This window comes from Solanum tuberosum, unplaced genomic scaffold (assembly GCF_000226075.1).
Source record: "Solanum tuberosum cultivar DM 1-3 516 R44 unplaced genomic scaffold, SolTub_3.0 scf00177, whole genome shotgun sequence".
Classification (NCBI taxonomy): Eukaryota; Viridiplantae; Streptophyta; class Magnoliopsida; order Solanales; family Solanaceae; genus Solanum; species Solanum tuberosum.
Genome location: NW_006239101.1, coordinates 1,093,203 through 1,107,247, shown reverse-complemented (window position 1 = coordinate 1,107,247; position 14,045 = coordinate 1,093,203). Strand labels below are relative to the sequence as shown.

The window sequence follows — 14,045 nt, the reverse complement described above, 5'->3', positions numbered from 1 at the left end:
CCCCCGCCCCCCCACCGAAGGAGGATGGGGAGAGGAACTGGAAAGGTGTGAGTAAGATAGGCAAAAGAGATAAAGAAACGACATTGTCATCTCTAGTTCTGGTGTTGGGAAGGTGTGTTGGGTCAGTTCATGACATCTGCTCACAAATTTGTGGTTTGGCATTAGAGCACCGAGTTAGACAAATGGGGCACAACCCCCCTCCTCCTCCCACTACCTTAGCAAAGGAGATAAATAAAATCTATTATCACAAGTATATGTTACTATTTTTTTTTAATGACGGTGGTGTTCAGGTAGCTGCTCCCCTCCCCACACAAAGCACATGGTAATTCTTCCCATAAAGGTTTGGGTACACAACTGTCTGTTCATCTATAAAAATAAAAGAAAAAATTAAGGCACCTATAGTTGTCTACTTATCCTATATATTTGCCTATAATGACAAATAAGCTGTGTCTCCATTTAGGTGAGCAGCACATAGTCTTTGTTTTGTTTCTTTTTTCTTTCTTTCACCACTTAGAAATTCTGGTTTCTTTGTTGTTAAGATTTCAAAATCCCATTTAAGTGGCATTAATGTGTGTTTTCAATTATCTATGCAGAGTGTGCATCATTGTCAGCTGTTCCCCGTGGTAAATGGTACTGTAAGTATTGTGAAAACAAGTTTCAGAGGGAGAAGTTTGTGGAGCACAATGCTAATGCCATTGCTGCTGGGAGGATTTCTGGTATTGACCCCATAGATCAAATAAGTAAGCGTTGCATGCGTACTGTCAAGAACCCAGAAGAGGCAGAAGTTATAGCATGTGCTTTATGCAGGTAGTTGCTCTACTTTGTGAAGTTGTTTAAAGCCTAATGTCTTAGTTTTTGTAGTATGATGAAGTGCATATTTTTTGTATACAGGTGTTATGATTTTAGCAAGTCTGGATTTGGTCCACGCACGGTTATCCTCTGTGACCAGGTATTTCCTCTACATTTTTTATAAATCCCTTATTCGACCAAGTTCTATGATTAAAATCCTTTCCTACCTTTCATATCCAGTGTGAGAAGGAATATCATGTTGGCTGCTTGAAGAAACGCAAGATAGCAGAGTTAAAGGTTAGTCCATTTGCATTTTTAGGATTATTTCATGGTAGATCTCCATTTTTTGTCCAGGATTCCTGCTCCTTTATTATGTTTAATTCCCTTTTTTCTCTTTCTTTTCCTTTATAAAATTATTTACTTATGGATTCTCCAGTTAAAATTTAATGCAACTTGCAACAGGAGTTGCCTAAAGGAAAATGGTTCTGCTGTGCGGATTGCAAGAGGATATATTCTGCACTGCAAAATTCACTGAACTCAGGAGAAGAAAGACTGTCAGAATCTTGCCTAGGTGCAGTAAGGATGAAGCTAAAGGAAAAACGTATGGATTTTGTTGGTGATCTAGATGTGAGATGGAGACTTATCAGTGGCAAAATTACTTCTCGTGAAACCAGAGTGTTATTAGCAGAAGCTGTTTCAATCTTCCATGTAAGCATTAGCCCTGAGTTTATTTTGTCCAAACTTACAGTGAGCAGACTTAGGATATGATAACCACGTTGACTGTGTGAAGCTGCTTAAGACGGTTTAGTCACTTATCTAGATGGGATGGGTTTGTTGTTGAGTAGGGTTCAGTTTTATGCTCGTGCATCAGTTTTTTGAACTTTGGTTTTGTGATTTTGATGTTGCCTAATTAAGCTTAATTTTAAGAAATGAAAATCGGTGCTTCAAACAATTTGCTAATCATGCGAAACAGACTTGTCATGCCTATTTTTCATGGTAGCTTTCTTTCGTGGAATTTTACCGGCCGTTTCCTTTTGTAGTCCGAGTTGATTTAATGTTCTCTTGATGTTATTTCATCATATTCTTTTCTTGTATGCTCCAATAGATGTTTGTGATTTCTTATTCTGCGATGTTTAGTGAATAGTTCGTTTTGGATTTTCTCTGTTTACTTAAAGGGTTCTAAAACTATTTTTAGATTGTATCTTTTATTTTTCCAATGAAAAATGAGTGGAAAAGTTAGAATCATCATCATCATGACTTTTCAGGATTGCTTTGATCCTATTGTTGATTCGGCAACTGGACGTGATTTCATTCCATCTATGGTCTATGGGTAAATTTCTTTGTTATTATGCTGAGTTAACTGGATTTTTCATTTATCTTGCCATTGCATTGTTATCTATGATATTTGTTCTCCTTGCAGAAGGAATATTAGGGGCCAAGACTTTGGGGGGATGTACTGTGCTATATTGACAGTAAAGTAAGAACTGTGTTGCAATTTGTTTCATTTGAAATTTCTCATTTTAAAGCACATTTTCCATAACTTACGAGGCTATTTGGTTATCATGCAGTTCAATAGTAGTATCAGCAGGGATCCTCCGTATTTTTGGTCAGGATATGGCAGAGCTTCCTCTTGTGGCAACACGTATTGGTAGCCAGGGCCAGGTAAAGCTGTGTAACTGTTCAGGAAAATGACACCATTTATTTTCTATCATATGACCTTCTCTCAGTTTTTGTTGCTTTAAATACTAAGATACATTTTAGATCTAAACTTGATGTCCCTTAACATCCACTCTAATCCTAATTCATATTTTGCCATGGCGGAAACATTGATTGGCAGCATAATGCATTTAACATTTTCACGTTGGCCAGATGATTGTGAATTGTGATGATGCTTTTATGGGAAATCATTGTTCTTGCTTATTAGAAATCGTGAAATACATCTTATGAGTGATATTTCTTCTGCTATTGTTCTTGAAATGTACAAAAGTTAAGAATTGTATGCTTTGAATGTTTATAGGGTTACTTTCAGTTGCTCCTCTCCTGCATAGAGAAATTGCTTGCATTTTTGAATGTAAGAAGATTTATACTCCCTTCTGCTGTTGAAGCAATGTCAATATGGACCGAGAAATTTGGATTCAAAGAGATACCACCAGATCTGGTATATCTGCATCTTTTCTTCAAATACAAAACGATTGCCCTTTTTTATTTCTTCTTCTAAGCAACTGTTTTACATTGCAGCTTGTCAGCTACAAAAAAACCTGTTGGCAATTGATTACCTTCAAAGGAACATGTATGCTGGAAAAAATGGTTCCTAAATGTCGAATCATTCGGCATGAGGAAACTGAAGCTGAAGCTGAAGCTGAAACTGAAACTGAAACTGAAACTGAAACTGAAAGTGATGCACCAGATGAGTAGAGGTAGCCAAAGATGATTTCCCCCCCATTTTGTAGAGCGATTTCTGATCACATATGTATATTTGAGTCTTATTTTATCAAAGAGGGATGGATTTGAGAGTATCAAATTTTTGTAAAGAAGGTTCTTATTACTCAAAAGTTATAGCTGGTTGCATGTTTATATGCCAGGTAATAAATTTAGCCCACAAAGAGTTTTGATATCTTAATGAATTTCCACCACCTCTTAATATCAAATTAGTGTTGCCATTACCTTCCTTTATTCTTTTCTTACACATTTATTCAATATTTTCCTATTTAGTTACATAAATTGTTCGTCGCTAATTCTTATTTTTTACTGATACATTGGCTTTCATTTACTATGTACTGTGATTATGTACATATAGATTGCAAAACATTCTTGATTCAACTATCAAGGTATTGTCTGTTTGTGCTGGATTGATTTGCGGAAACTCAATAGCTTTTGTACAACAATATTTGATCTATAGATGCTATTATTTATTATGGCATAATCATCATTTGGTTGAACAAAGTGCTCATTTTTGGTATGCCATATATATACATGTATACTTAATTCCACCTGCCTAAGTCCAAAACCCTACCTTTGAAGTATTCAACTTTTCCAAATAAACAAACACATGAGTAATAACATTGCATTACACTTTCATTATGAACTCACCATATTGGCAATAAAGAATTCATATATATATCATGTGTTACTACGATGATCTGTTTACTAAATAATGTTTATCACCGAAATTTACATGTAATCACTTCATGAAAAAAGGGTGTATAATTTGATTTACGAAGCATCCTGCATTGTCATGTAGGGTCTAGAAATTAATGGTTGATTTCACAGCTCACACCTATAACCTATAATTATAGTCGGAGTTAGCCTTTTGAGTTTATGAATTTTGAAATCTAAGAAAGACAATTTACTTAGATCAAGCTAAATTCTTGGTCGAAGTTATTCTGGGCTCTACATGGATGTTTTATTTATAGATGGACAAGAATGGCTACAAAATTAAGGAGGAAACACTCTTTAACATATTGACTCAAAGGCTAATAAAGAGTATACAAAAATATTTAACATCATACTGGAACTATACCATTTCATGAGATAAACACTCATTCAATATTGTTTATTGTGTCTTAAACTCTAGTGAATTCGAATTGTGATTTAGACCAAAATTGAAAGTATAAAGTAAAATAATTTCAATACATTAACAATTAACGCCTCGTTGTAAAACTGTTCAACAAACATAGGAAAAGTAATCATCGGTACACCACATGCAACCCTTTGATAATTATGCCTCTTCCTTTTACCCTCTCTTCAAAATTCTCATCACTTAGCCATTTATCAACTTCTAATGAAACATTTAGTTCCCTAATTATCCATATAAAGGGGACATTTGATGATTCCAAACCTAATCCAATTTCTTTTATTTGTGAGAATGAAATGTGACAAAGGCTACCAAATGAAGCATAAATGAAAGAGTTTGAATTCATTGAATCAAGCCACTTCAAACAACTATGCTCATTGATAGAAGCATTGTAATTATAACCATGATGAGCTAATAATTTTGCAAAATTTGTTAAAGGTATTATTTGGCTTTGGGACAATAGAGTAATTAATAGGAAGTTTATCTTGGGAATTAATCATTGTGAATAATCAAAACTTTGTGTGATGTTTTTACTTGTACTAGCTTTATTAATAGCAAAGTAAATTGAATTAAGAATTAGATTATTGAAATTAGTGGTGGTACAAGTTGAGAAAAGTTATAAATAACTTGACAAAAAGTCAAAAACTCAAAGATTTTATTGTATATGAAATTGGATTATTATTTAGAGAGGTATAAATGTATAATTTTGTGCACTATCATTTGGTTATTAGCTTACCAAAGGTATGTTTGGACATCAATTTAATTTATTTTTTTCAAAATAATGTTCGGTTACACTTTAGAATGATTCTTGGTAAGTTTTTAAAGATAAGTTTTTCAAAATCAGAAGAAAAGAAATTCACACTCAAATTTTTTAACATTTTCTCGATCGATCAGGTGAATACATGTCTAAATGTCACTTGATTTTTAAATTACTATTCTTCAACTTCAACTTCAAATATAATTTTTTCAAATATAGTTTAATTTATGTCCCACCCCATTGTTTGCTATATATGGGGTGTAATCGTAAGCCAACATTTTCCATACAAACTATATATTTCTATGCAAAAATTACAAAGAAATATTTAATACTTTTTTGATAAATTAAATGACAAAAGTTTAATTGTTTCTATAGTAATATTTAAATGGTTGAATTTATTTAGTTCAAATTCTAGATATTCGTTTTATCAATTAATGACAAAACTAATTGTGGTCAAAACTCAAAAGGACCTCAATTATTTGATTCTCCATGTGACTGGAGATGAAAAATCCTTGGGAATGGGAATGCCAATATTTAATTCTCCAATCAAATTTACACAAACATCCTTTTTTGAGGTCATAATTTTAATTTATTTTAAAAGGTCCATAAACTCTTTTTTGAATAACTATTTATTTAATGACCATATATTTTTATTTTTGTAATTAATGAATCTTTGGACCATGATCTGAAAATCATTTTGAGTAAATTAAAATTTTAAGAAAATATTAGAACGCAGTCTAAAACTTTGTAGAAGTTAGAGAATAGTCTAATGTCTTAAAAGTTCCAAATATTATATTACACATTTTTAAAATATAGGTAATTTTACACAAATCATATATTGTTAAGAACTAATTACATCATGTACTTACTTTTTTTCAAATTACAAAATTCCTTAAAATTTAATGATTTCGGATACATCACTCAACGTTCCGATATACTTCACGTGCCGATTTCGAATACATCACTCAACGTTTTGATACACCGTGTCTTGATTTCAGATATATCACTCGACGTCTGATACACGTGCCCCGATACATTACTTTTATCGATACAAGACACACATGTTTTTATATATCGCGTAAAAGTGATGTATCCGAGAATAGGAGAAAATGAAATATTTTTATAGTAGCGAATTTCATAGAATATCATACAATAAATTATTTAAAAATAATATGAAAAGAGATATTTACGTGAATCAGCCAAATATAAATTCATTTAAAAATCAAATTTGGTTAGCAGATTCAGCATACCAATTACTGAAAATTCAGCATAGCCACCAAGGGTCAAAAAGGGCAACTATTCTATATTATATTTCATATTTATTTTTTCATTTACGTAATTTTGTATACATAAGCGATTACGTAATATTCACTGTAAATTAATTTATACCATTGAAATTCAGTTACATATCAATTATCATATGTATACACAAAAGTTTTGAATTTTTCTATTCATATTAGTTATTTATTGGAGTTTTATTTATATACTAATCGAATATAAATTATATTCACAAAATATATTGATATGAATATGGTATGCAATTTGCATTTTTATATCTACATTAGTTATTTATTGGAATTCTACTTATATACCAATGGCATATACAATATGAATTTGTTTCACTACAGGAAAAATGTGAATTACATGAGGATTTTTCTAAGGATTAGTAAGAAAATCCGCAAGAAACTTATTTTGCTGCAAATTTTCATACTAATTCTCAGGAAAATCCCCATGTAATTCACTTTTTTTTGTAGTGTTTAAATCCAATTACATAACAATTATATACACAAGTTCGTGGTAATAAATGAATTTTGTATAAAAATTACATGCACTGACTTATCAAAAAATATTATTATTATTTAATATATGAAGGTGGTATATAAACTGATTTTAATAGAATTAGTTAAAGTTAACCAGAAAAATTAGATTATATACTTATTATATACATGAAATGATACCTCTTTTAAATTTACAGTGTGAATTATTATGTAACAAGGTATACTCATTTCATTTCCGTATGAAAAATCTATACAAACCGATAAACTTGATTTATTTTAATGATTTTTTTGTTTAAATTTTGTATTTATGATATTTATATATATAAGATGCTAATTGTAAATTATACAAATTTAAGAAATAAGAATACTCATTTTTCTTAAAAATAAAGAACCTTATATAAGATGGTAATTGAAAATTAAGTAATTTTTTCAAATAGAAATTCATTGTCAACTTTATGTTGATCCCTAGTCCCTACAAAAGAAAATATTCGTTTAAAAAAATATATTACAAAAAAAATACATATTCCAGAAACAAACAAATTTAAGAAATAAGAACATATTTAAGGAATATGAACACTTATTTTATTTTAAAAAAATAATTTTCAAATAAAAATTATATCAGTTTTCAAAGCAGTAAACAAATTTCCTAGAGAAAGAAATGAAAGGAAGAACCAAAATAGGAGATGAATAAGCTTAATTAAGAGATTGATAACAACCAAAATAGTGACCAACGTTTTGGGAGAAAATCAAGGGATAGATATATCATGCTAATTAAAACACTATATTTAAGGAAAGGATGTTACAAAAAATTGATCAAGTTTTACTTTAATTCATTTTTTGTTTTATGTTTTTTAATTAATTTATTATTTAGATATGGTTAGAAATCTAATCTTATATATTGAAATTCTAAAAGTCTAAATTTTCTCTAAAAGTGCTGCTTTAAAAAATAAATCTTCTAATATATGAATTCAAATTTAATCGAAATCAATATGAATTTTAAATATGAAAAAAAAAGTGATTGCCTAATAAAATACAAAGTGATATCGTAAAATATACCCATGGTATATCATACTTGGAGACTTTTGAGGATAATAACACAAAAGTCTATTAGTACTTTTTTTTTTCTTTAGGAATAAATACACTTCCGTTATTATTGATAAATTATAATTTAGGTCCTTATAATATTTGGCTATAACTTTCAACTAACTAAAAAATGTGTTTTTCATCCCTACATAAGAAATATCTAATATTTAGACTCTCTTTTTTTCCAGAGCTACATTATCTTCAAATATGAAGTAACAATACTAAATTAAGCATAAAACATTGGTATCAATGATTGATTAGAACTTAAATAATTTATTTAATTTATGAAGTTTCATAGATTGGAGGGATAAAAAATGCATGTATCGATCAATTGAAAGGACCATTTTAAAAATAATAATATTTAAGGGACAAAACCTGTTAATTTCCTTTGTTTGGATTCACTTCCCTATTTTTTGGCCATAAAATTAGTCACATCCATTTAATGTGATCTAACCATCACATATCTCAATACAATTTTCCTTATTTATAAATTTCACCATTTAACGATTTCCTCATACACTTTGAACACAATTTTTTTTCTCAAACAATGGCTTCTTCTTCCCTATCTAAAGAGCTTCATTTTCTATTGATACCTTTAATGTCTCAAAGTCATATTATACCAATAATAGACTTTGCAAAATTACTAGCCCTTCATAGAGTCAAAATCTCTATTATCACAACACCTCTCAATGCCCAAAAATACAAATCTATAGTCACACATGCTCTAAAATCCAATCTAAATATTCAACTAATACCTATTCATTTTCCAAGCCAAGAATTTGGATTGCCTCAAGGATGTGAAAATATGGACACACTCAATTCACTACAAATGTTTAAAAATTTCCTTTTGGCTAGTGAAATGATGCAAGAACCACTAGAGAAATTGATTCAAGATATGGAACCAAAGCCAAGTTGTATCATTTCTACTAGTCCTCTCACTTGGACTCAACAAGTTGCTAATAAGTTCAATATTCCAAGGTATATATTCCAAACTATTTCTTGTTTTACCCTCTATTGTTCTCATATGCTAAATGAAACAAAAATACAAGATACCCTTGTGTTGGATGATGATTCATTCTTGATACCTAATGTCCCACACAAGATTGAGTTTACAAAAGCTCAATTGCCTCAATCTACTCAAGATATGAAGAGTCTTGTGGACAACATGAAGAAGTTTCAAGATTTGGCAAGAGGTACTTTGATAAATACTTTTGAGGAGTTGGAACCTTGGTATGTTGATTCATACAAGAAAGTTGTGAACAAAGTATTTTGTGTTGGTCCAGTATCATTATGTAACAAAGGAATGGATGAAATAGTTGATAGAGGAAACAAGGCTTATGTTGATGAGGATAATAGTTGTTTGAATTGGCTTGATTCTATGAAGCCAAAATCAGTCATTTATGCTTGTTTTGGTAGCCTTTGTCAAATTTCATTATTGCAAATGAAGGAAATTGGATTAGGGTTAGAGTCATCAAATGTACCTTTCATTTGGATAATTAGAGGGCTAAATTTTACATTAGAAGTCGAAAAATGGCTAAGAGATGAAAATTTTGAAGAGAGGGTTAAAGGAAGAGGGATGATTATTCGAGGTTGGGCCCCACAAGTTCTAATATTGTCTCATTCATCAGTCGGAGGGTTTCTAACACACTGTGGATGGAATTCAACGCTAGAAGGGATATCTCGTGGCGTGCCAATGGCTACTTTTCCTATGTTTGCTGAACAATTTTACAATGAAAAATTCATCGTAAATATTTTGAAGACTGGAGTTCGAGTTGGTGTTGAAGTGAGTACTACCTCTTGGAATGAAGAGAAGAGTGGAGTGTTGATTAGCAAAGATGAAGTCAAGAAAGCAATAGAGGAACTAATGGATCAAGGATTAGAGGGTGAAGAAAGAAGAAAAATAGCAAAGGATTTGGCACATATTTCAAAGAAGGCTATACAAGAAGAAGGTTCTTCATACTTGAATATCAAATTATTGATTGAAGATGTCATGCATGCATGTACTCAAAAATAAAGAGGAAACAACCAATTGAATAAAATTTGAAGAGTCGTCACAATCATTCACATAAATTTTAATAAACTATTGAAGTTATCAATGTATTTCCACAATAGCATACTCTAATTTTTTTAATAAGTTTTTCCTTTTTTTTGTTAAAAGGACATAATATTTTATAGATATTAATGAATGAAAACTAAATAGTAGGCCCACAGGGACCAATGCAGTAGTTTGTGGTAGGGAGCATTAATGACAAACATGGGATATATGAACTAAAATTATAACTTTATATAGAAAAAAATGTTTCTTTACTAATGTTTTCTTATGGTCTAGTCGCAATATCGAGGATAAGATTTGGTTTTACGATCGATAAAAAATAATGTTTTAATCTATATTGCTCGAATTTTTTAAAAATATCGAATCGTGTGAGTCAATTTTTTAAAAAATAATGTATTTTAAAGGATTCAATATAAATACGATAACACTTTAAGAAATAAGACACGTGTATGAATTTTAATTACAACACTCTTATTTCAACAATAGAAGTCCGTATCATCTGTAGCACAATTTTTTCCTTGTACCTTTATTAAATATGTGGCCTATATATATCCACAAATGAACCTAAAAATCTATTTTAAAAGATAATGATTCGATATTTTTGATTTTATAAAATGTTAAACCAATACTATGCTGAAATAATTTGGTATGGTTCAATTTTTCACTTTTTTATTTTGATTTGTGAGGTTTGATAATTTCGATATTGATTACTCTCTATAGTTCTATCAACTATTTAGAATAGATCGAGATTCATAAAGTTGATACTCCATTTAAGTACTTTGATGATTAAATCAAGTGAAAATAAATACATTAAAAGAGCATCAATTAAACTAAAATGTTAATGATGTATCATTCTAATTAAAACACATTTTATTTTATTTTTTTGTTTGAAACGCAAAACAAAAAGAAAACATAAAGCACACTATTATTGAAGTCAAATGTTACAAACAACAAATCAAATTTAAATTGAGGACTCAATGTTGACTATTAAAACTATTGTGTTAAGCCTCTTAAATTGAATGTCCAAAGTAGACAAAGCTATTTTTTTCACATATTAAAAATATATTTGAATATATTATTCAGATGTATGACTTTATCAAATATTTCTACTTAGTTGTGAAGCCTTGGTAGGTTTTTTCGTTGATACGGATTAATCAAAGTCTTACAAAAAGTGTTTGGAAAAATGTCAAAATGTATCGAGCTCACACGAGGGCAATGATATAGATTTCTTATTTGTTTGTATTTAACGAAAGTCTTAATGTGACGCTCTTTGATTACATATAAACTTTATAAAAAAGAATTTTTTTTGAAATAGACTAAAAAAGAAAAGTATATCACGTAAATTAAGTTTGAAAAAAAAGTAAATAAAAGGAAAATAATATAATTTGATACTCCATATTACATTACACTACAAGAAATGACACTTATTTTGACCACCTTTTCTTGTCATTACAAAAATAACCCTTTTCTAATACAAACTTTACATTGTTCTAGCCACATTATTGGCTTCCCTCTCTTTATTCTTAAGTTGATCCATGACATCTTCAATCAATAATTTGATATTCAAGTATGAAGAACCGTCTTCTTGTATTGCCTTCTTTGAAATATGTGCCAAATCCTTTGCTATTTTTCTTCTTTCTTCACTCTCTAAACCTTTATCCATTAATTGATTTATTGCATTTTTGACTTGATCCTTGTTAACCAACACTCCATTCTTCTCTTCATTCCAAGAGTTAATACTCACTTCAACTCCAACTCGAACCCCAATCTTCAAAATATTTACGATGAATTTCTCATTGTAAAATTGTTCAGCAAACATAGGAAAAGTAATCATTGATACACCACATGAAATTCCTTCTAAAGTTGAATTCCATCCACAGTGTGTCAGAAATCCTCCGATTGATGGATGAGTTAATATTAGAACTTGTGGGGCCCAACCTCGGATAATCATCCCTCTTCCTTTAACCTTCTCTTCGAAATTTTCATCCCTTAGCCATTTTTCGACTTCTAATGTAAAATTTAGCCCTCTAATTATCCAAATAAAAGGTACATTTGATGACTCTAACCCTAATCCAATTTCCTTCATTTGCAAGAATGAAATGCTACAAAGGCTACCAAAACAAGCATACACGACTGATTTTGGCTTCATAGAATCAAGCCACTTCAAACAAATATGCTCATCAATTGAAGCCTTGTTGCCTCTATCAACCATTTCATCAATTTCTTTGTTACATAATGATACTGGACCAACACAAAATACATTGTTCACAACTTTCTTGTATGAATCAACATACCAAGGCTCCAATTCCTCAAAAGTATTAATCAAAGTACCTCTAGCCAAGTCTTGAGATTGTTTAATTTGGTCTATAATACTTTGCATATCTTGAGATTGCTTTGTTATATTGCCATTCAATGTTTGACCTTTTGTAAACTCAATCTTGTGTGGAATATTAGGAATCAAGAATGAATCCTTATCATGTATTTTTGTTTCATTTAGCATGTGAGAACAATAGAGGGTAAAACAAGAAATAGTTTGGAATATATACCTTGGAATCTTAAATTTATTAGCAACTTGTTGAGTCCAAATAAGAGGACTAGTTGAAATGATACAACTTGGCTTTGGTTCCAAATCTTGAATTAATTTCTCTAGTGGTTCTTGCATCATTTCACTAGCCAAAAAGAAATCTTTAAACAACTCTAGTGATTTGAGTGTGTCCAAATTTTCACATCCTTGAGGTAATCCAACTTCTTGGCTTGGAAAATGAAGAGGAATTAGTTTGATTTTTAGATTGGATTTTATAGCATGTGTGACTATTGATTTGTACCTTTTGGCATTGATAGGTGTTGTGATAATTGAGACTTTGACTCCATGAAGTGCTAGTAATTTTGCAAAGTCTACTAATGGTATTATATGGCTTTGAGACATTAAAGGTATCAATAGAAAATGAAGTTGTTTAGATAGGGAAGTAGCCATTGTTAATTGGACAAACTTAAGTGTAGATGGAAATAAGAGTGATAGTTCTATCTTGTATAGAGGTGAAATTTATAAAGAAATTTATTGAATAGCCATCCAAAAAAATAAAATAAAAAAAATAGCCAATCGAATTAACAATTTATTGATTGTTAACATTTCTGATTGAGCAGTTAAATATGTAACTTTTCAAAATTTATATAATTATCATCCAAGATTTTTATATTAGAGCGTCATTAATTTAAAAAAAAAGAAGAGAAAATTCGATACATCAAGTTTTCAATATATATGAAGTTCGAAGAAAAAACTATAAAAATCTATTGTACGCAACTTTAAAATTAACCTATATCTAATAATTGAGTGATAAAACTAAGGAAAGTTGTATTGATATATGTGACATTAATACGAGGACAAATTTTAAGGTCATGACAACTTTATGCTAAGTTGAGGAAATAGATTAAAACAAAGACAAAAGTAGTTAAATAATTGTCCTCAAAAAGCACCAAAAAGTGAGTTGGGAACCTAAATAGGCCACAAAAACATAAAAGTGACCAAAATAAACCATTACTTTAGTAAGTAACTAAAATAGGCTTAGTGGAAGAAAAAATTTCACTTTATCTAATATTCTAAAACGTTTTCCGTTAGTCCCATAACGTGTATATTTTAATATATAACGGAACTATTTCCTACACTTTTATAAAATGGAACTATTTCTTACACTTTATAAAGTGTAAGTTTTTCTTACACTTTGTAAAGTAGAACTTTTTCTTATGCTTTATAAAGTGGAAGAAAAAATTATGTTTTACAAAGAGGAATATTTTTCACGTTTTTATCTCTTTATGAAGCTTTTGCAGTGTTTTTCATACAATTATATTGATTTGACATATCATAAAAACGGAAAAATTATTACACTATGTATTTTTATTTTTTTATTCTGAAAAATCCCCCAATCTCTATTTAAGGAGGATGTTCAAACATAGTTGATAACACCTACAACATAAAGTCCTCTATATTTGTTCATTTCAATCTCAAAAAAAAAA

At 30.0% G+C, this 14,045-nt stretch overlaps 2 protein-coding genes across 3 annotated transcripts in view; both read left to right on the top strand.

The window, feature by feature from the left end:
* The window catches only part of LOC102585738 (uncharacterized), a 9,615-nt gene extending 6,163 nt beyond the window's left edge, over positions 1-3,452 (top strand). For both annotated transcript variants that reach the window (XM_015311840.1, XM_006354334.2), the window contains 9 exons: positions 594-807; positions 892-949; positions 1,030-1,086; positions 1,252-1,497; positions 2,055-2,119; positions 2,210-2,266; positions 2,358-2,451; positions 2,807-2,947; positions 3,028-3,452. In XM_015311840.1, the coding sequence (XP_015167326.1) occupies positions 594-807; positions 892-949; positions 1,030-1,086; positions 1,252-1,497; positions 2,055-2,119; positions 2,210-2,266; positions 2,358-2,451; positions 2,807-2,947; positions 3,028-3,204 (1,109 nt within the window). In that variant the 3' untranslated portion in view covers positions 3,205-3,452. The remainder of the gene's footprint in view (positions 1-593; positions 808-891; positions 950-1,029; positions 1,087-1,251; positions 1,498-2,054; positions 2,120-2,209; positions 2,267-2,357; positions 2,452-2,806; positions 2,948-3,027) is intronic.
* Positions 3,453-8,457: 5,005 nt separating this feature from the next.
* On the top strand, positions 8,458-10,078 carry LOC102592932 (UDP-glycosyltransferase 73C1-like). The gene has a single exon (XM_006354351.2). The coding sequence runs from the start codon at positions 8,529-8,531 to the stop codon at positions 9,993-9,995; it is 1,467 nt and encodes a 488-aa protein (XP_006354413.1). The 5' UTR covers positions 8,458-8,528; the 3' UTR covers positions 9,996-10,078.
* The last annotated feature ends 3,967 nt before the right edge of the window (positions 10,079-14,045 follow it).

Bases quoted from the DNA above. Each gene is read 5' to 3' on its own strand.
- LOC102592932 (XM_006354351.2), top strand. From the start codon at position 8,529: ATGGCTTCTTCTTCCCTATCTAAAGAGCTTCATTTTCTATTGATACCT.